The sequence below is a fragment of the Phyllobates terribilis genome, unplaced genomic scaffold (assembly GCF_046119375.1).
Source record: "Phyllobates terribilis strain yellow unplaced genomic scaffold, ASM4611937v1 Scaffold_1__5_contigs__length_1240528914, whole genome shotgun sequence".
Lineage (NCBI taxonomy): Eukaryota > Metazoa > Chordata > Amphibia > Anura > Dendrobatidae > Phyllobates > Phyllobates terribilis.
Window position 1 is genome coordinate 603371913 of NW_027362761.1, and position 23438 is coordinate 603395350.

Sequence of the window (23438 nt, forward strand, 5' to 3'; positions counted from 1 at the left end):
ACAGCATCTGCGATTGGCTGTTGGGTCTGTCACATATAGAAGTGTGAAAATAAATTTTTAAAACGATGTAGCGCTCCGCAGAATTTCTGATTCTCACCGCAGATAAAGCAGACAGCTACGGCCTGCCCCCCCCGCTGCCTGGCTTTACCTTGGCTGGCGATCACAAGACAGAGAAGCCGAATATTTGTTTTAAACTTAGTTAACATTTATTTTTTTTAAAAATGCGTGGGCTCCCGCCATATGCTGATCGCCAGCCAGATAAAACAAGGCAGCTGGGGGCTGGGATTCTCAGCATGGTAAGGCCCAAGCGTTCCCCGCCCCCCACGCTGAAAATCGCAGCCCGCAGCCACCCCTGAAAATGGCGCATTCATCATAGCACCATTTCCAGGTGCTTTACCCGGCTCTTCCAGCGGCCCTGGTGGTGAGTGGCACCCTGGGTAATAATAGGGTTAGTACCAGGCCAGCTTTGTATTATCAGCTGGTTCTAAGCCTGAAATTCATGGTGTCACGCCAAATTAGACATGGCCACCATGAATTTCTAGTAAACAGAAAAAAAAAAAAGACAGATTTTTTTTTTATTAAAAATAAAACACATTTAGGGACTCCATCTTTAATAAAGAAAAATCCTCACTCCAACGTAATCCATAGGTCTTCTGTCTTCAGCTCTGCTACATCTTTGCCATCAGACGAGTATGTCTGCTGACAGATGAGCAGGCACAGAATGACGCTGGAGCTCTGTTACTGTGGAGTGCCGCACTATGTTGCTTTTTTGTCATTTCATGTAGTGTAGAAATCTTGGGAATAGTGTGGATTGTGCTCTGGAAGTGATCAGTTATAGCTAACTATGTTATTTTCTGCAGAGATAAGTCCTGCATAGAAGATGTGATATATCGGTCAGCGGCAGATAAAGAACCTGTGAGTATGTGTATTACCTATACACGCACACTGACACTATATACAGAGCTCCTGTGTATAATATCAATGGTGATCATTGCATTACCTGTACACTGACACTATATACAGAGCTCCTGTGTATAATATCAATGGTGATCATTGCATTACCTGTACACTGACACTATATACAGAGCTCCTGTGTATAATGTCACTGGTGTTCACTGTATTACCTGTACACTGACACTACATACAGAGCTCCTGTGTATAATGTCACTGGTGATCACTGTATTACCTGTACACTATACACCATATACAGAGCTCCTGTGTATAATGTCACTGGTGATCACTGTATAACCTGTACACTATATACAGAGCTCCTGTGTATAATATCAATGGTGATCATTGCATTACCTGTACACTGACACTACATACAGAGCTCCTGTGCATAATGTCACTGGTGATCACTGTATAACCTGTTCACTGACCCAATATACAGAGCTTTTTTACATTTTTATTATTTTAGTATTATTTGTCACTATGTGGTGGCATTATGTACTTTGGTCATGACATGACGATATTTGTCCCTTCTATGTGGTATTATTCGGTCACTATGTGGTGGTAATATGTGGTCTCATGGTGTGTCAGTATTTATACCTTGTATCTGGTAGCATTTGATCACTATGTAGTGGTATTATGTGCTTTGGTCATGGTGTGGCGTTATTTGTGCCTTGTATGTGGCATTATTTGGGCACTATGTGGTGGTAATATGTGATCTGGTCACGGTGTGGTGGTATTTCTGCCTTCTATCTGGTAATATTGGTCTTGGTAGAGTGGATTGTGGTTGGTCATTTGTTTTATCTGTTATCAATAAGGGGAAACCTCTTTATTTCCAATAGATATTAAATCCTTGGATGTTTAACCCCTCCCTGTCCTGTGACTATTACACAGCAGCAGAGATGCAGTTACAGAGGTTCATCAGAGAAAGCAAGTTGGCATTTGGTGAGATTTTCTCCTCTGTATTGATAAGACAAAACCAGGAGTGGGTGAGAAATGCATAAAACATGACCTCGGATCGCCCCACTCCTGGATTTGTCTTATAAATACAGAGGTGAAAATCTCACCAAATACTCAAAGTGCCACAATCTTCTGACAGCGCGGATTCCACCAATAAATAAGTGACCCCCTTCCCAACCTGTGCATTGCTGAGAACTTCACCAATAAAAACCCTTTAATGCAAACTCCAGTAATTGTACATGGCATTTCTGGTGAGCGCACAGTGATGGGCAGGAGCCGCCAATATAATGGGGATAACGGCTAACAGGTATCTGCAAATAGCTGAAGGGTGGGCCCGGGTGGGTGGGCCCCTGGAGTCAATGTCCCTGGTGGGCCCCAGACACCCCAGTCCGGCGCTTGGCGGAAGGCAGCTGAAGTTTCATGGTGGATGAGGTGTGGATTTATTAGAGAGCTGGATCCCTGTTTTGTACCTACACTTGAGTGAAGGTGTGAATGAGATTCTACAAATCTCAGAAGTGGAGGACTGTGAGGATCAGACGAGTCTTCATTGCATTATGTTTTAAGTGTTTACCAACCTTTAGGCTATGTTCACACATCATGTTTTTTTTTCAGCGCTTTTTTTAATGCGTTTTTTAATGCTAATTTTCAGCTGCGTTTTGCAGTACCCGCAAAGTCTATGAGATTCCAGAAATCTCATGCACACATCATGGTTTTTTTTGTTCAGAATTTTGGGCTTTGCATGTTTTTTTTGCAAAATAGAGCATGTCACTTCTTTCAGCGTTTTTTCAGCGTTTTTTTACCCATTGAAAGTAATGGGTGGTGAAAAAAACGCTGAAAAAACGCACCAAAAATGCAGGTGATCAACTTTCAATCCTTGAGACCATTGATGTCACCTTGTGTGTCAGTCAGCAGTCGGCTTTCTATAATACCCGGCTATTACTGGGCTGAAACAGCGGAGAACAGTTTATCATATATTATAAGAAATACAAGTGTTCTGCCTGCGGCCCTCCTGGAAATCCCGTACTCCCCCCTGGTTGTATCTGAGTTATAGGCTCAGAACCTGCAGACCACTAATATAATGGCCGTCCTAGTCCAACCATTAGTGGGATTCCAGACATTGCCTAATTTGTATCACATGAACGGCGATAAATCATCTCCAGCTGTAATGTACTGATACATATATGCCGATAAGAATGTAAAGAGTCATAAAGAGAAGAACAATAGAAACCGAAATGATACAACGGCTTCTGCTTCTGACGTCTAATTGTGGAAAAGTATTTCAATTACTAAATATAAGAGGATTTAATTATATATATATATGTGTCTATACTGTATATATATATTATAGAATGTTATCACTTCATGTAATCCACTTACATACATTCTAATCCATATATATATATACACACAGCCTTGACTCTTACAAAACTAAAGGGTTTTTCCCAAAATTCTAAGTTGTCCCATATCAATAATAAAACTTACTAATCGTTTGGGGTCCAACCACTGGCCCCCTTAGCAATCCAGACAATGGGTCCCTAGATCCCAGGAACCAGGCTCTGCATAGCCCTGTAGTGAATGGAGTGGAGGTGTACATGCTAGACCACAACTTTATTTATTGTCTATAAGACTGTCAGATTACAGCCCCGACTATTCCCTACAGTCCCATAGGGAATAAATGACGATTTTTGGAATAACCTTTTTAATCTAAGCAGCTTTAAATGTTTACTGGAATCTCGCACGTCCTGTCTGCGGTGTAAGTGACGCAGCTCTAATGATTGTGTTATATCGCACTTCCTGTCTGCCGTGTAAGTGACGCAGCTCTAATGATTGTGTTATATCGCACTTCCTGTCTGCCGTGTAAGTGACGCAGCTCTAATGATTGTGTTATATCGCACTTCCTGTCTGCCGTGTAAGTGACGCAGCTCTAATGATTGTGTTATATCGCACTTCCTGTCTGCGGTGTAAGTGACGCAGCTCTAATGATTGTGTTATATCGCACTTCCTGTCTGCGGTGTAAGTGACGCAGCTCTAATGATTGTGTTATATCGCACTTCCTGTCTACGGTGTAAGTGACGCAGCTCTAATGATTGTGTTATATCGCACTTCCTGTCTGCCGTGTAAGTGACGCAGCTCTAATGATTGTGTTATATCGCACTTCCTGTCTGCGGTGTAAGTGACGCAGCTCTAATGATTGTGTTATATCACACTTCCTGTCTGCCGTGTAAGTGAGCGCAGCTCTAATGATTGTGTTATATCGCACTTCCTGTCTGCGGTGTAAGTGACGCAGCTCTAATGATTGTGTTATATCTCACTTCCTGTCTGCCGTGTAAGTGACGCAGCTCTAATGATTGTGTTATATCGCACTTCCTGTCTGCGGTGTAAGTGAGCGCAGCTCTAATGATTGTGTTATATCGCACTTCCTGTCTGCGGTGTAAGTGACGCAGCTCTAATGATTGTGTTATATCGCACTTCCTGTCTGCCGTGTAAGTGAGCGCAGCTCTAATGATTGTGTTATATCGCACGTCCTGTCTGCCGTGTAAGTGACGCAGCTCTAATGATCGTGTTATATCGCACTCCCTGTCTGCGGTGTAAGTGAGCGCAGCTCTAATGATTGTGTTATATCGCACGTCCTGTCTGCGGTGTAAGTGACGCAGTTCTAATGATTGTGTTATATTGCACTTCCTGTCTGCCGTGTAAGTGACGCAGCTCTAATGATTGTGTTATATCGCACTTCCTGTCTGCCGTGTAAGTGAGCGCAGCTCTAATGATTGTGTTATATCGCACTTCCTGTCTGCCGTGTAAGTGACACAGCTCTAATGATTGTGTTATATCACACTTCCTGTCTGCGGTGTAAGTGACGCAGCTCTAATGATTCTGCTTCTTGTGTTATATCGCCGGGTCTAAGTCTAGGAAGAGAGGACTGAATCCACCCGATTCTGAAACTCTCCTCTCCACATCCTGTTCATGCAATTCTCATTATTGTTTGACGACATTAAATTATTTTAATACAACGTTGGACTGTGATGATCCTGATTTAGTAATAGGAGACGGTGAATGTGGTTGAACCAACAGGTCCACGAGCCGATATTAGAAAGCCGACAGATTTGTAGTTGTAGAAAAGAGAAAAGTAGAAAAATCAAAATAAAACCCAAAAGACGAGATAAGCAGGAATTACAGCTAGAATGTAAAGCTGCCATAAGGTTGCTACATGGATTTCTATATACATTTTTGGCATGCTACTTTTATTTTTCTTAGAAAAGCTGCCTTCCTAAAGGTGCTGGTGAGTGACCCGCCTGCTGTCTGCTGAGCGGGGGCCGTGTGCCGGAACCTCTTCATTTACAGGACCCCACAAATTATAAGTTACAATTAGTCAGAAGTGTTCACTGTCCCTTTATAAAGAATTGTTACTAAATAACAGGACGGTTTATTAAAGAGGTCGTCCTCTGCAATCAATAATGCCCCCATCCATTTCAATGTGGAAAAAAGTTTTTTGTGATTCCCTTTGGTTGTTATAAGGGTCTGTGAGGGGCGCTATCGCTGACGGCTCATTGGGCGTCTCTGACCCCGGCTACAGCCGGCTCTGACCTCCGCTGAGGTCATGTCACATTCCAGATTCATGCCGGCGTGACCCAGTGGCGCCACCTCCTGTCACAGCCCAGCATCCACCGCGCGCTCTCCCTCTCCTCTGCATTCATCTACCAATTAACAGACTATATACGGTACATAAATATATATCAGCAGGCCGCTGTGAATAAAGCACATACGTCATTACAGTAAATATTGCAGGAATCCTTCATCATCTCCCCTCCAGATTATAAGCAGTGTAATGATTGCAGTAATCATCCATACCATCCACCCCAGTTTATTACCATAGTAACATCATTGTCAGCTATCATCCATTATATGCCATTCACCATGCTCACTGCTCCCTATGGTTTATTGTCACAGACAGTCACCATGACGACCGGCACTAATCATTCATCACATACTCTTATGTCTCCCAATAACTGTGCAGTGTAAACTGCTGCCAATCACCCAATGAACAAGTGTAAAGAGGTGGTCCGCCACATTGTAAAATGCCCCCATCCATTTACATCTTTTAACTAACTATTTTTGGAAATACCTTATGTAGCCAGATGTGCCTGTGGGTGGCGCTATCCCTTCTTGCTCAGTCCACATCACGTGACCTCGGCTGATGTCACCTCAACTTCCGGATTTCTTGGATTCACCTAGGCATGACCCAGTCGCACGCACTAAACCCCCCGCCACGATTGACTGGGTTGTGAACGGCGTTTCACCGCACGTCACATCCCAAAAGGCCTTCACACAGGAAGTGCAGGAGCGCCCTTACTGCCATTCCCCATAAGGACTCCACTGAATATGCATCCCCACTGGGATCTCTCTCATATGGTTTGGACCATCACAGCCTTACTCAGAGCGACTATGTGAGCAAGGCCCAGGAGCGGACCGAAACGTAAAAGTCGCCTCTAAACAAAAGAACTGTTTTTTGTACGCCACTTGCAGGTTTTTCTAAATATCATTAATACTTTTGCATTGGATCTCCTGAGTGTGCGGTGAAAGTTTCTATCCTCTAGTGATTGTGGGGTCTGCAGCGCCCTTCCACCGGCCCCTCACTCTATACCTGGGGGCAGGACAATTTTTGTAATCGTGAACATCCCAAAATCCAGAGAGCGCTTGCGGCCGATGAAAGCAGAGGAGAGAGGGAAAGCGCGCGCTTGATTTTGGAGCGATACTGGATGGAAGGGGGCATTATAGAATGTAGCGGACCACCTCTTTAAGCTTAAAAATAATCATTCTCAGAATTTTATCGTCCTGTAAACGAGAGATGTGCTGTCAAGAAAAATGACCGTCTATGTGCACACAATGATGTGTTACTGATAGGGATGTGTGGATCCATGGATGTTCAGGTTCGGCAGATTCTACCAAGCTTCAGTTAAAAGTTTGGTTTTGGACCGAACTTGACCCCGAACCCAATAGAAGTCAATAGGGACCCTAACTTCAGTGCTTAAAAAGGGCTGTAAAATGTTCATAGTAAGGGCTAAGGGGCTGCAAAAGGAAGCCAAATGGGGGTAAGTGCAGGACAATTGCCCTGAAAACAAATGTTGATAGGAAAATGACTTAAAATAACATAATAAAAAAAAAGAAACAATTATAATCTTGAACCAGGAGGCAGAGGTCCAAGTGAAGCAGGAGGTTGAGGAGGAGGTGGAGGTGGCGGTGTAGGTGGGAAAAGTGGAGGAGGAGTAGGTAGCCAAAACTGTATTTTTTTTTGTGTTTTTTTTAGGGGGTACTCTGAAAACAGGCAGTGTAATAATCTGCGAGCCACTCTCTCTCTGAATACAGGCCGTGTAATACTCTGCAGTTTTTTGGGTTGAAAACAAAGCGGAGAGTATCAAATAGATGTGTCAGTTTTGCTGGTGGTGGTGAATGTAGCTGCTGCAGGGAGAGAAAGGCCGTGGTCGATCTGTGTCGGCTATGTGCCCAAATGAAACACCTTCCTTTGCTGCAAGTAGGCGACAGGATGCTCTGTGTAATTTCGTAGGCCCGAGTATCGTTGGATGAATGGTGAGGCCAGAACAAGTAGAAGTGGTTTTAGGTTGGTTGGCTGAGAGTGCCTTCAGTCCCATTGCTTTGTCTTCCACCTAATCCCCTGCTGAAAGCGCAGATTTGGCACCTGCGGCTCATGGGCATCTGTCTTCCACCTCACCCCCTGGCAAGCAGTCTGAGCCCCAAGTCATGCAGCGGTATCTTCCGCTTTTTGATGACTGCTGGCTGTGGTTCCGTGGGCCATCCATCTGGCCCTGGCCAACAATTGGAAGAGATTGAGTGCACTGATGCCCAACCTCTTGTTTTGTTGGAGGATGAGTACGTGGGATGGGTAGTGTAAACGGTCAGCAGACCGCTGCAGCACATCTCTGATGATGCTGACGATGAAACACTGTGCCAACTACTGCTGCAGCTTCCTGCAGTGTGCACACCGGCATGGAGGGCAGGGGTGAAGACTGGGGGGAACATCATGTGGGGGATTATTGTTATTATTTATTTTTAGAGCACCATTGATTCTATGGTGCTGTACATGAGGAGGAGTTACATATAAACACAAATAGAAATTGCAATGAACAAACTAATAGTGACGGACAAGTACAAAGGGGAGAGGACCCTACCATTGCGGCCTTACATTCTACAGGATAATGGGGAAGGATAGTAGTTTTGGGGGGTGCAACAGCTCTGCTGTTGGTAAGGTGGCAGTGGGGTCATTGCAGGCTGTAAGCTGTTCTGAAGACATGGGTTTTAAAGTTCCGCTTTAAAGTTCCAAATGAGGGGATAATCGGATGTGTTGGGCCACAGAATTCTACAGGATGGGGAATACTCGGGAGAAGTCTTGCAGGCGATTGGATGAGGAACGTACGATTGTGGAGGAGAGAAGGAGGTCTTGGGAGGACCAGAACGTTGTGGGAGATATCAGCAGATTAGTTCAGAGACAGGGGTGGACCTACCGCTGGTGCAGCTGCACCGGAGCCTGGCCGTGCAAGGGTGCAGGGGAGCCCTTACCGGGCAGTTAATATTGAGGGCAATCTGGCCTGCTTCTCGGAGCCCCAGGCTCTGGGGGGCCCATGGCCAGATTGCCCTCTCATGTGCGCCGAGCAGCGAGCGATCCCTCCAGCTCCGCTGCTGACAGAAGATAATGGCAGTGGAGCTGAGGGATCCGTCCTCTGCTTCCTGCCCGGCGCTTCCTCCCTGACACAGGCTCGTACAGCTTGATGACATCATCAAGCAGCTCGGGCCTGTGTAAGGGAGGAAGTTACCAGCAACAAGGAGGATGCTGCGGGAGCGTACTGAGAGGTAAGTTGTGTTTTGTTTTGTTTTTTGTACTGATACACTGGGGAGAGGAACAGGAGAATGAGGGGAGGTGGGGGGGAGAGCAATGATGGGCAGAGCAGTGATGGGCAGAGCAATGATGGGCAGATCAGTGATGGGAAGAGCAGTGATCGGCAAAGCAATGATGGGCAGAGCAGTAATGGGCAGAGCAATGATGGGCAGAGCAGTGATGGGCAGAGCAATGATGGGCTGATCAGTGATGGGAAGAGCAGTGATGAGCAGAGCAGTGATGGACAGAGCAATGATGGGAGAGCAATGATGGGCAAAGCAGTGATCGGCAAAGCAATGATGGGGAGAGAAATGATGGGCTGAGCTATGATGGGGACAGTGGGGATGAGCAGAGCAATGATGGGGACGGGAAAAGCAATGATGAGGATGGTGGGGATGGGGAGAGCAATGATGGGGATGGTGGGGATGGGGAGAGCAATGATGAGGATGGTGGGGATGGGAGAGCAATGATGAGGATGGTGGAGAAGGGGAGAGCAATGATGGGGATGGTGGGGATGGGTAGAGCAATAATGGGGATGGTGAGAATGGTGGGGATTGGGAGAGCAATGATGGTGCTGGGGAGAGCAATGATGGGGGTTGCTGGGAGAGAGCAATGATGGGGGTGCAGTGCTGGGAGAGAGCAATGATGGGGTACTGGGAGAGAGCAATGATGGGGGTGCTGGGAGAGCAATGATGGGGGTGCTTGGAGAGAACAATTTTGGGGTGCTGGGAAAGAGCAATGATGGGGGTGCTGGGAGAGAGCAATGACAGGGGTGCTGAGAGAGAGCAATGATGGGGGTGTTGGGAAAAAGCAGTGATGGGGGTGCTGGGAGAGAGCAATGATGGGGGTGCTGGGAGAGAGCAATGATGGAGGTGCCCGGTAAGAGCAATGACGGGGGTACTGGGAAAGAGCAGTGATGGGTGTGCTGGGGGAGAGCAATGATGGGGGTGCTGGGAGAGAGCAGCGATGGGGGTTTCACTTTGCTTGTACTGTAAAACCTGGTATATTTTCCGTGTGCACATAGCCTTACAGTTAATTGGAGAGAGTCACAGAGACTGAATAATTTATACTATTATACAGGACGGCACTGGAGGATTCTGGGTGATGACCGGAGAGGTGACTGCTGGGACATTATACAGGACAGCACTGGAGGATTCTGGGTGATGAGTGGAGAGGTGACTGCTGGGACATTATACAGGACAGCACTGGAGGATTCTGGGGGATGACAGGAGAGGTGACTGCTGGGACATTATACAGGACAGCACTGGAGTTTTCTGGGTGATGACCCGAGAGGTGACTGCTGGGACATTATACAGGACGGCACTGGAGAATTCTGGGTGATGAGCGGAGAGGTGACTGCTGGGACATTATACAGGACAGCACTGGAGGATTCTGGGTGATGACCGGAGACGTGACTGCTGGGACATTATACAGGACAGCACTGGAGGATTCTGGGTGATGAGCGGGGAGGTGACTGCTGGGACATTATACAGGACAGCACTGGAGGATTCTGGGTGATGAGCGGAGAGGTGACTGCTGGGACATTATACAGGACAGCACTGGAGGATTCTGGGTGATGAGCGGAGAGGTGACTGCTGGGACATTATACAGGACAGCACTGGAGGATTCTGGGTGATGACGGTGTCGTTGTTGTCAGGTTCCTATAAGGTGTCAGGACGTCGCTGTCTATCTCTCCATGGAGGAGTGGGAGTATCTAGAAGGACACCAGGATCGGTACCAGGAGGTGATGATGGAGGAGCTCCGGCCTCTGACATCACCAGGTGAGAGGAGACTCTTGTTGGCTCCGGTGGATGTGATGACGTCTCTCGGCCTCGTCCTATAATAGATGATTTTTCTCCAGACTTGCTCTGGTTTTCTCTACATTTTCTCACAGCTTTCATTCCCTGATTATTATCTTCTGATCTGTGAGTCGCGGTTTCTCCGCTGTCGTCTTCATCAGTCTTGAGTCTTCGTCCTCGGCGGCTTTTTTCAGAATCTTTCACCTTCCTTAGAGCATCGGTCACATTTTGTCTGCAGATTTCCCAATGGAATTTTTCTTAAAGTCCCACATTCGATGTAACAGCAGATCGTCCTTTGCTTTCCTGATGAGGAGGTCAGAGTTCTCGTTAAGTTCTTTCAGAGCTCGTTGCTCTGATATCATTAGATTATGATATTTCTGTCCTTGAAATTTTGTGTTCCTTTTTAATGTAAGTAGTTCATCTTCAATCATTTCCTAGAAAACATCCGAGACTGGTGGACGAGACTTGACCGGATAGTAATAGAGATTTTTTTTATAACAAACGATTGAAAGTAACTGTCTGTTGTGGTGAATCGCTGGAGTTTTATGATCAAGAAGTGAACCCCGTTCATCAAAAGTTCCAGTTCTATTGGGAACATCATCATGAGAAACTTCTTGTAACGAGTTCTCCATGTTCTCATTCTGTTCATTGACCATGAAATGACAACGCAAAGTGAAAGTTCTCACAAACTTATTCACATCTAATAAAGTTCTATGAACGTCAAACTCAATTGTCGGGGAGAAGGTTAAGCCTTTGGATAGAACTGTAACTTCAGCCTCTGTTAATTACTGTCACTAAAGAGATGAAGCGTTTTCTTCAAAGGCCTAAAAATATATCTTTATTATTAACAAATAAAAGAAAAACATATAGAGGAATACCATATGTATTCATATACAAATACAATATATACAAAAAGTGAGGTACAAGTTCAGGAAGAACAATGGTGGTATACCTGGATATAAAGCTTGGTGTACTGCACTGCTACATCTAAGGCCCAGACCAAAGGTGAAATTATCCTATTAAGTAAATACGAAATATGGGTCCAATTATATGTTAGAGAGTATACTAATGCGTAAAGGTCCATAGCATACATCACATAAGTAATATATAATATCAGTTATTTATATCATTATAATGAAAAAGTTTCTGACTAGAGAAACACTATCACAAGTAAGCATTATACCTCATAGACATAAAGGATATAGTAATAACCATATAAAGTGATAGGTTCAGTCAGTATGCTGGGCAAAGGTGATACAAATAAGCATCAACAGACCAAGTGCAATAGGACACAATAGATAGACATAATGGTAATGTTACCAGCAGTGCAGGAAACCAGGGACCCAACCAGCAAAGGCTAAACAGACAGCTGCCGGCTGATATTAATAGCCTGGGAATTGGATATTGTCCCCCTCCCAGTGCAAGAACACCAGCACTCAGCTGCCCAAGAATTGGCGCATCCATAAGATGCACCATTTCTGGCGCCTAGCCTCGACTCTTTCCACTTGCCCTGGTGCGGTGGCGAGTGGGGTAATACTATTGGGGTTGATGTTAACTTTGTAATGTTTGCTGACATCGAGCCCAGGGGTTAGTAATGGAGAGGCGTCTATAAGACACCCCCATTACTAACCCTGTAAGTTTAGTTAAAAAAGCACACACACAGAGCAAAGTCCTTTAATTGAAATGAACACTCCCAGACCCTCTTTTACCCTTTATAAAGATCAAATTAAAATACAAAATAATCCTCACCTGTCCGCCGATAATCCTTATGTGATGCTGTCCAACAAAAATCCCCAGCCGTGCTACATCTGGATTGTTTGATGTGACTGCTCAGCAAGCCAGTAGCGTGAGAATGCTCCTGCAGTGTCTAGCGCTGCTCTGACTAAGGTCACCGGAGTTCATAGCCAATGAGCTCTGGTCACCTTACTGACGTCACTGCTCGCTGCACTGACCAGTGTGTCCTGGCTGGCGGGCTGAGCCATCGCTCAACACACCATACAGATGTAGCAGAGCTGGAGTTCGTCACGGGACATCATCAGTATGGATTATCTACCGACAGTTGAGGATGACTTTGGTTTTTTTTTATTTTTCTTTGGATATTATTAAATGGGTAAAAGGGTCGGGAAGTGTTTTGTTCAAATAAAGGACTTTGCTCTGTGTGTGTTTTTTTTACTTAAACTGATGGGGGTTAGTAATGTGGGTGTCTTGTAGACGCCTCTCCATTACTAACCTTGGGCTTGAGATCAGCTGACATTACAAAGCTGACATCAACCCCAATATTATTACCCCATTTGCCACTGCACCAGGGAAAGTGGGAAGAGCCGAGGCTAATGGATGCGCCATTTTTTGGGCGGCTGCAGGCTGATGTTATTAGTTTGGGAGGGGGTACAATATGCATGGCCCCTTCCTAGGCTATTAATACCAGCCTGCAGCTGTCTGCCTAGCCTTTTCTGGTTATTAAAAATAGAAGGGGCCCCCACATCATTTTTTTGGGAGGGGGTCACCCCTTGTTAATAACCAGTAAAGGCTACGCAGATGTTAATATTAATCCCCTGGGAAGATCTATGTATATTAATGTTTATTACCCGCTTCCCAGACTATAAGCATCAGCTGTCCGCTTTCCCCCTTTGCTTTTTTTACTTTAAATTCTTTAATTATTAGCTAAATCCATGTACAGCAGCTCCACACGCCCAGCACTGATGATATATCTCACTGACTCATTTCTATCTTTCTATATCTATAAAAAAATGTTTTATTAGTTAGAAAATTAGCCTGAAATGTCAGAGAATGACCGTCTGTAAAAGCTGATGTTATAAACGCGTTTGATACGGATGTCATACAGATGCGAGACAGGTGAGAGAAGTCGCATCATACTCGCAAGACAATCATCCTACTGTTCAGGAATATCCGACCAATTTTATTTCAGCTGATGAGTGCGATCCCTTAAATGCGACATGTTAGTAACGGCAGATTGACGTCAAACTGGCCATAGATATAAGTATTGGGGAGCAGGACTGCAGACTTAAAATGCAAAAGGGGGAGAACGGAGGAAACTTAAAATTGGTTTTGTAAATTTTGTTTGAAAAATAAGAAATTGCTGATTAAACTTTTACCAAAAATAATAAATATGATGTGAAGTAGACATGTGGTAAATGTTAGTTATACCATACACAATAGTTAATACATATCTGGTTAAAAGGCATAAAAATTAAAAGTCCAACATTTTTTTTGAAAAATTTTCGATATTTTCATAAATAAACGCAAAAAAAAAGCCAAATCCTAAATTTACCACTAACATGAAGCACAATGTGTCACGAAAAAACAGTTTCAGAATCAGCGGGATCCGTTGAAGCTCCAGAGTTATTACCTCCATAAAGTGACAGAGGTCAGAACTGTAAAACATTGGCCCGGTCAGGAAGGTGAAAACAGACTGGGGAGTGACGGGGTTAAAGGGATGTTTGTTCAGAAGAATATGTATTATGGAGCCTTTCTGTGGAGTCTGACCTGACAATCTCTCCTTGGCTCCCCGTGTGCATCAGTAAGCGCCCATGACCCCGGTGCCGGCTCTCTAGTTGTCCTTTCTACACATTGATAGGTACTAACCGCTGTGTACCGGGTGCTCCCCACAACACCGTCCTTCCCGGCGCTGTGACTTCATCCGTCAGCCGTACATGTGCCCTTTTTTCCTCCTTCAGAGACAAACGCAGAACTTTCCGCGCACTTGCTGCCTATTTTAGTGTTTATATCGAGGCGGATGTTGAGAGTTATCTCTATTTAAAGAAGAATAAGAAAGCGGTAACTCGTCTTTTAATAGAACGGAAGGTTCTCTCCTCTTAGTGATCCCAGAGGATCCTGTCCAGGAGGGAGGCCGTGTCCTCATGATGACATCATGAGATCTCAAAATACAATCACTGGTAAATGGTCACCGTCCTTCCCCCAATCTCCATACAGTGAATTAGGAGAGAAGAAACCGATGGATGGAAATGTGGAGCTTTCTCCAGCTCCTCTGTGGTTCCATCCCTGGAAACGAAACTTGGAGAAGTTGTGTTTCTTAGTACGGCTCCTTCATCTGACTGACGAGGGTCTTCTCTGTCCCTCTCCTCAGGGTCCTCATCCTCCGGGTGCAGAGCAGAGAGCATTAGGCTTTGGCCTCGCTGATTATCACTTCATACTTGAGGCCACAATGTGCTGGGTCCTTGGTACCGGTGGTGAGGACCACAACAATGTAATTTATTCCCTGATACATAAACATAGAATTACTGGTACTGAGAGACGAGTCTCATATATAGACAGATACACGGCAGGTCATGTATTCAGTCTCTATGTCTCCACAGATGGATCCAGGAGGAGAAATCCACCAGAGAGATGTCCCCGTCCTCTGTATTCACAGGACTGTCCAGAGGAGAATCACAACATCCCGGAGGATCATCAGGTAGATGACACTGAAGTCCCCACAACATCGGACCATGAAGTGATGGGACCTGAGCTCATCTTACATTTTTATTTTTAGGGTGAAGATCTGGTTGATATTAAGGTTGAGGTTATACATGGAGCACAAGAGGCGACCGCAATATGGGCCGATCAGCAGGGTGAGGAGGGAGACTGTCATGTCTGTTCTGTGGTCACCTTCTACTACTCCCATAATTTCATCATAACATGTGTGGTAGATCGCTCACACGGAGGTAGACACAGGTACACTGTTTCTTTAAAAACTTCTCGTTGGTTTATTAAAATGCAGCATAAACCAACACTGAGTCCATAAAAGAAATCACGGCCCTTTGGCCAAAAAGTTCTCGTTGGTTTATTAAAATGCAGCATAAACCAACACTGAGTCCATAAAAGAAATCATGGCCCTTTGGCCAAAACAGGAAACAAAGCAAAATGGTAACACAAAAGCACAGTCTTTGTGATAGCAGGGATCCACCTGCTGAGAGTTCAGCAACTCCACTTGGTTCAGGAAAAACAAACACAAGATCCTCTCTGGAGCTAGCTTCTCCAGACACTGAACACTGAATGCCTCAGTAGGACTTGTATTTAAATCAAAGACCACACTCTGAGATGGAGATATGCTGAATGACCTCCCACCCTTCACAATGATCATTCACAAAAAACACTCCCTTTTAACATGGAAGTTTAACCTCTTTAAGCAAATAACATGTTGGAGCAAATTTCATGGTTTCAGTTCACAGAAGCTAATAGCCTCCATGAAATATATCTTCCCTCTATCACTTTACCAGTGACTTTGCCACACATGACACAATCTATTCCGTCACTGTGTGTTTCCTACAGATGGATTCAGGAGGAGAAATCCACCAGAGAGATGTCCCTGTCCTCTGTATCCCCAGGACTGTCCAGAGGAGAATCACAATGTCACGGAGAGTCATCAGGTAGACTGTGCTGAGCCCTGTACTGGATCTGTATATGGGGGGACATTTCTGATTGAGGTCATAGATGTCACAGATTTTCGTGGTTTCTTGTATTGTGCTGATTGTTACATCTGATATATCAGGAGGAAGATCCAACTAAGAATAAAGTGAAGGACGAGACAGAAGAAGAAGCGATGACGGGGGGGGATCAGCCGTGTGTGAGTGACGGGAAGGAGGAGATTCCTGTAGATGTTTCCACAGGTATGTAATAATGACCGGCGTGTGATGATGATGATGACCGGCGTGTGATGATGATGATGACCGGTGTGTGATATTGTATGAAGTCTCCGGTACAGTGAAGCTTTATCCGCTGTCCACATCACAGCAGAAGCGTCCGGTGATGGCGCGGCTGCTCCTGTAGAGTCCGGCTGTGCAGTGATGAATACCGGGGCAGCCTTCACACCTCTTCTTAATGATTTAGGAAGCACATATTAGTTTTCCTTTACCTTCTATAATATTCCTTCCATCCTTTACGTCCATATTTTTCTTACACAAGTCCCTGCTGCCATATAAATGACTGAGCTTGTCCTCCAGGTTATGAATCTCCCCGTCCTATGGATCTCGGTGATGTAGCAGCCACTGCCTGGTGCTGACGAGTGACGACACATGTCACATGTAGAGTCGTCCTACCTGTCGCCTCTGTTTGCCTCCCACTGCCTCCTACATTGAGGCCGGCGTTCTGGTACCTCCTCATCCAGGCCGGCAGCCCGGTGGCATGAAGACCCCTATGGTAAGTCAGTAAGTGCCATGCTATGGAGGTGTGGGTCAGACATACTGCTGTCGTCCCTCTGCCACGATGGAGGCCATCTTGGATGTAGGAGGACCAGAACACAGGTCTTAGTCAGAGACAAGCGGAGGACACCAGGTAGGTGACAGTACATGACAGATGTTTAGTCCTCTGTGCCGGGTGGAGAATTGCTTCATCATAAAAGGGATTAGGAGCTCGTATCTAGAAACAGCTGCGATGGCCGCATCTAGAGTTGTCGTTATCTTACATCATGTCGGTTTTTGAGATCTAGTTCAACCAACGTATAAACATGGAGACTAAATACTACCCAGAGGGGGCGCCCTTCACCATGCACGGATTATATCCCCTGTCAGCGTCTCATTTATGGTGAATCTTGTAATATGGAGAGATTCACTATATGGAGAATAGTATTGGGCCACCTGCATTAATCACTGCATTCTGGCTTCTCCTTCAGGCCCTGTTGTCCCCCTGGTGTATAACATCCAGCCCTGTCCCACCCCCCAGTATATAACATGTGGCTCCTCGGTATGTATTGGTTACAATGACAACTGCTGGGTATATAGATCCTGGGGGGCATACTCAGGGGGTGATATGTGCAGGAGAGGCCAGATGTTATACAGGGGTTATATTCACAATAACCAGGGTGTACTTTATTATAAGAGCACATTGTGATTTTGGGAACGTCCCTTTAGAAGAATCTTCACTCTCGGTCTCTCCAGACAAACAAGATGTCGTCTAGGAATCGTCCCCCCATCTGAGCCTCTAACTTCAATAAATAATTCTCTTTCCAACAGTAAAATACATAAATTACCAAAAGAAGGTAAGAAGACGTCCTCATCCAGGTTCCGAAAGTTTTAAGTTTTTTTTTTTCTACCAATAAATTGGATGAAATTCTTTTTCCGACAAGAATTGTTACCAAAGAAAGAAACTGCTGCTCAGATTCCCGGCCGTTCCTCCGACATTTATGAATGACATGATAACCGGGTGTCACCGTTCTCCATACATGTGTCCCCACACTTCTCACACTCAGCGCTGATTGGACAATGTAGGGGAACAATGGTAACGCCCAGTTGTCAGGATTTTCTTACATTTATAGGGTGAATAGCAGAAGAACTGCACAGCTTAGTGACCAATAACATTATGACTCCGGAAATGAGAGGACGAGAAAGTAAAAAAATCTATAAAATAATGGATCTGTAAGGCCGATAATGGGGGAAATGATTTACAGATAAAATGACCAAACAACTTACAATCCTAGAATGTTCTGGTTGGAGGGGACCACCTCCAGGGTCCCCGTATCCAGCCCCCTGCTCAATGCAGGACTCACCATCTCAGACAGATGTCTGTCCGGCCTCTGTTGGATTGTTTTTTCCATTCTTGATCGTTTATTTCTCATTACTGACCTCGCTGTATGAGGAGCTTTTTTGTGGGGGATGAGTTGTATTTCTCATCTTGTTACTTTATCATCTTTATTCTGCTGTTATTTTTTAGAATTTTTCTCTCTTCATGAGCTGCACAAGTTGAGTGATAAAACGACCGTCCACCCTGAGACTGAGAAGTGACTATACGGTTATCATATATAGACTCCCTTCCTTGTGTCCTCCATTTGCCTCCTGTAACGGTGAACCGATGGAGGAAACCTGGCAGTTCCTAATAATAAGGCGCTTACACACAGTCTCCATACATCCGGTCCCAGAGGTTTCCCGGCTTCCATCTTTTTACCACTGTACAGTGATCTGGACTTACGGCACAGACACCGGGGCGGCTCCACATAGTAGTGCTGGCTGGTAGAGCGAGCTGGCAGAAGAAGGTCGACATGTCAGATCTGACCCAAAGATGGCAGGTGCTAGACAATCAAGAAGTGGGGACGAGGTCAGAATCAGGAAGCCGAGTAACAATGGTCCTGTAGATGGAGGCCTAAGTCACCCGGGGTATTATGGAAGCCAGACAAGGTTACCAAAGACAAACAGGAGCAATGAACCCAGGTGCAGAATACATCTGTAACTGGTGACGCCCCGCAGACTGCTGGGAGATTACTAGGATGTGGTGCTGCCCCATAGGTCACAGCACAGGAAAGGCAGGGGAGGGTGGGGTAGACGTATTACTGCACTCCCCATACCACTGCACTGGCTGTCCTGGAAGCCGGGGGAAGGGACCACCGATCTGAGGGGGCAGCGGAGGGCAGAGGACCCCATAGGGGACTGTACAGGGAAATGTGTAGTGTTCAGTCCCGGGGTGGAGGGTCGCTGTAACTGCAGTAATACAACTAATCCAAGCCAATAACAATATATTTATTTCATTTTCTTTTAGGACTTTTCTACAATAAATACTTTGTTTCTTTTCAGACATTTTTGTGTTGCCAAATCCTGGCGGCCATAAACCATAAGCGATGTATTGTTACATGGTGACAGTATTCCTCATTGTTCCCATATAATATACACAACGTCCTGATCAGTCTTTATTACACAAGAATAAGAGGAATAAACTTCATGAATTGTAAGAATAGACGAGATGGAAATAGGAAACTTTGTCCCCGGAGTCTCCACAGAAATCTGCGTATTTCTTCTTCCGTCTCAGGATTCTCGGTTCCGGGGTAAAATCTCTATTCAGTTAGGAAACATTGTTCCATCACTGAGATCGGAGGTGACGGCCGCTCCTGATAAGATTCTGTGTAGGGGGAGGGGAGAGGAGGGCGGGGCTAGAGGCCGAGCTCCTCCCATCTACATGGACTCTGACCAGTAGTGACCGTCCTCTCCTATCTCAGTAATGGGACGCGTACACCCGGCGTCAGAGGCTCAATGCAGTGAGGAGGAGAAGCCGCGCGCATGCGGTAGGTTTGTCATGTTCTCAAGCCCCCAAAGCCGTGATGACATGCTAAGTGGGGCGACTACTCTGGGGTCACGAACGCCTCATCGACAAGTCAAAGGCCTCATTTACATATCATAAACTTTAGAAATACAATGCTTTTTCTAAAGATCTGTTTGTGTGTTTAATGTAATAGAGATGTTAGGCGGAGAGTTTATATCTGCAGACACAACTGCTGCGGGTTCTGGGGGCACAGGGAACGGACAGTTTCCCTTTACACATAATTTTTAAGGACATATATTTAGTGTTTTGGGCAGGGGCGGATGTATCACATGTGCAGTAGGTTCAGCTGCATATAGACCAAGTAATGTAGGGAGGCTCCAGGGGGTAAGGATGATCCATGGTGTAGGGAGGCTCCAGGGGATAAGGAGAATCCGTGGTGTAGGGAGGCTCCAGGGGATAAGGAGGATCCATGGTGTAGGGAGGCTCCAGGGGATAAGGAGGATCCGTGGTGTAGGCAGGCTCCAGGGGATAAGGAGGCTCTGTGGTGTAGGGGGGCTCCAGGGGATAAGGAGGCTCTGTGGTGTAGGGAGGCTCCAGGGGATAAGGAGGATCCGTGGTGTAGGGAGGCTCCAGGGGATAAGGAGGATCCGTGGTGTAGGGAGGCTCCAGGGGATAAGCAGGCTCTGTGGTGTAGGGAGGCTCCAGGGGATAAGCAGGCTCTGTGGTGTAGGGAGGCTCCAGGGGATAAGGAGGATCCGTGGTGTAGGGAGGCTCCAGGGGATAAGGAGGATCCGTGGTGTAGGGAGGCTCCAGGGGATGATGAGGATCCGTGGTGTAGGGAGGCTCCAGGGGATGATGAGGATCCGTGGTGTAGTGAGGCTCCAGGGGATAAGGAGGATCCGTGGTGTAGGGAGGCTCCAGGGGATAAGGAGGATCCGTGGTGTAGGGAGACTCCAGGGGATAAGGAGGATCCGTGGTGTAGGGAGGCTCCAGGGGATAAGGAGGCTCCAGGGGATAAGGAGGATCCGTGGTGTAGGGAGGCTCCAGGGGATAAGGAGGATCCGTGGTGTAGGGAGACTCCAGGGGATAAGGAGGATCCGTGGTGTAGGGAGGCTCCAGGGGATAAGTATGCTCTGTGGTGTAGGGAGGCTCCAGGGGATAAGCAGGCTCTGTGGTGTAGGGAGGCTCCGGGGGATGAGGAGGATCCGTGGTGTATGGAGGCTCCAGGGGGTAAGGAGGATCCATGGTGTAGGGAGTCTCCAGGGGATAAGGAGGATCCGTGGTGTAGGGAGGCTCCAGGGGATAAGGAGGATCCGTGGTGTAGGGAGGCTCCAGGGGATAAGGAGGATCCGTGGTGTAGGGAGGCTCCAGGGGATGATGAGGATCCGTGGTGTAGGGGCTCCAGGTGGTAAGGAGGATCCGTGGTGTAGGGAGGCTCCAGGGGATAAGAGGCTCCGTGGTGTAGGGTGGTTAATGGAATAAGGAGGCTCCAGAGGAGACATGGAGGCCCATTTGCACTACAGGTTGCTCACATACTGGAATCGTTCCGCTTTCTACCACTGTAGATTTTTCTTCTCAAACATTGGAAGAAGGACTCCCCTGGGTCCGGTAATTTGGATTTAACCCTGTAATATGACTTCGGTGCTATTTCATTCTTATAAGGGTTCGTATCATGTCCTTAGTAGGGTTGAGCGAGTATGTTCTGTCCAAGTATGCTCGGGCCGAGCTCCGAGTATTTACAGCTGCTCGGTGATAAGGTTAGATCGCTCCCGGGTGCATGATTTGCAACTGTTTGACAGTTTTATTACATGTGAGGAATGTGTAAGAAATAGACATTTCTCCCATGTAATAAAGCTGTCAAACAGTCGCAAATCATGCACACGGGAGGGATTCAACCATATCACCGAGCAGCTATAAATACTCGGTGCTCGGCCCGAGCATACTCGGCGAAAGGGTTGATAGAACATACTCGCTCAACACTAGTCCTTAGGCATATTGTGGACATGATTACGGCGGCCACCTTTATGAGGCCCACCTTTATGATTAGTCGATCTCATTTGCATGCGGTAATGTAAGATTAAAATCAATTTTTAATTGTGTGGACACTTTTCTACACTAAGAGCATGATGGGAAGCTTGAGAGAGTGAAATTGCACTGGTGGTACATTAAGGGGGTAAATCCTGATGACAGGTTCCCTTTAAGAACTGTCTATTTGCCGTCTAATCTCTGCCACCCCTGACTTGTGCCAATATCACCAGATTATAAGTGTTATTCACTTTACCTGTCATTGTGTTAATGTTATGACATGTAGTTGTCCTCCTTATTACCGGTATTTTCACTGACGAGGGTCTTCATTGTGAGATCCAGAAAATAAAAGTGTAAATCTCTTTGGATATGATTTTTTTAACAACACAAATCTATCTTTCATTCTTATAGGAAATCCTTGTGAGAATAAAGGTTTATCACTAAATTGTAAAAAAGAAGATATCAGGAAGCACTCTAATGGAGAAAACCTCATCACCCTTCCTGCACCTCCTGGACTTCACAGCACTTCACTTTCTTATAATCCTCCTGATCATGAGGAATCATCTCCTGAGCAATCTCACATTATTACCAAAAGTCCAGGTGACACAGTGGATACAAGATTTCAGTGTGACAAGCAACTTACTAAAAGCTCAGCTCAGACACAAAGAAAACACAAAGGAGAAAAGCCATACTCCTGTTCAGAATGTGGGAAATGCTTTACATATAAAACAAAACTTGTTATACATCAGAGAAGTCACACAGGAGAGAAGCCATTTTCATGTTCAGAATGTGGCAAGGCCTTCACAAGTAAATTAAGTCTTGTGTTGCACAAGAGAAGTCACACTGGGAAGAAGCCGTATTCATGTTCAGAATGTGGGAAATGCTTTACAGATAAATCAAGATTCATTATACATCAGAGAATTCACACAGGAGAAAAACCATTTTCATGTTCAGTATGTGGGAAATGCTTTAATGATAAAAGGACTCTTAATAAACATCAGAAAACTCACACAGGAGAGAAGCCATATTTATGTTCAGAATGTGGGAAATGCTTTGGATATAAAGGGAGTCTTATTAGACATCAGACATTTCACACAGGAGAGAAGCCGTATTCATGTTCAGAATGTGGGAAATGCTTTCCAGCTAAATCAAGATTTATTATACATCAGAGAATTCACACAGGAGAGAAGCCATTTTCATGTTCAGAATGTGGGAAATGCTTTACAGATAAATCAAAATGTGTTAGACATGAGAGAATTCACACAGGAGAAAAGCCATTTTCATGTTCAGAATGTGGGAAATGCTTTACAGATAAATCAAAATGTGTTACACATGAGAGAATTCACATGGTAGAAAAGCCATTTTCATGTTCGGAATGTGGGAAGTCCTTCACAGATAAAGGGAGTCTTATTACACATCAGAGAATTCACACAGGTGAGAAGCCATATTCATGTTCAGAATGTGGGAAGTCCTTCACAGATAAAGGGAGTCTTAGAAAACATCAGAGAATTCACACAGGAGAGAAGCCGTATTCATGTTCAGAATGTGGAAAATGCTTTACAGAGAAATCAAAATGTGTTAGACATGAGAGAATTCACACAGGAATAAAGCCATTTTCATGTTTGGAATGTGGGAAGGCCTTCACAAGTAAATTAAGTCTTGTGATGCACGAGAGAAGTCACACTGGGGAGAAGCCGTATTCATGTTCACTATGTGGGAAATCTTTTGTAAATAAATCGTATCTTGTTAGACATGAGGGAAGTCATACAGGAAAGAAACTGTAATCATGTACACTGTGTGTTTTAAATTTTTTAATAAAATTGCTCAGAATAATG

The 23438-nt window shown here is 45.4% G+C and overlaps 1 protein-coding gene across 1 annotated transcript in view; it reads left to right on the plus strand.

The window, feature by feature from the left end:
- The window catches only part of LOC141150985 (uncharacterized), a 62641-nt gene extending 39254 nt beyond the window's left edge, over positions 1-23387 (plus strand). Inside the window, exon 3 of the mRNA XM_073637022.1 lies at positions 22258-23387. Within this exon, the coding sequence (XP_073493123.1) occupies positions 22258-23387 (1130 nt within the window). The remainder of the gene's footprint in view (positions 1-22257) is intronic.
- The last annotated feature ends 51 nt before the right edge of the window (positions 23388-23438 follow it).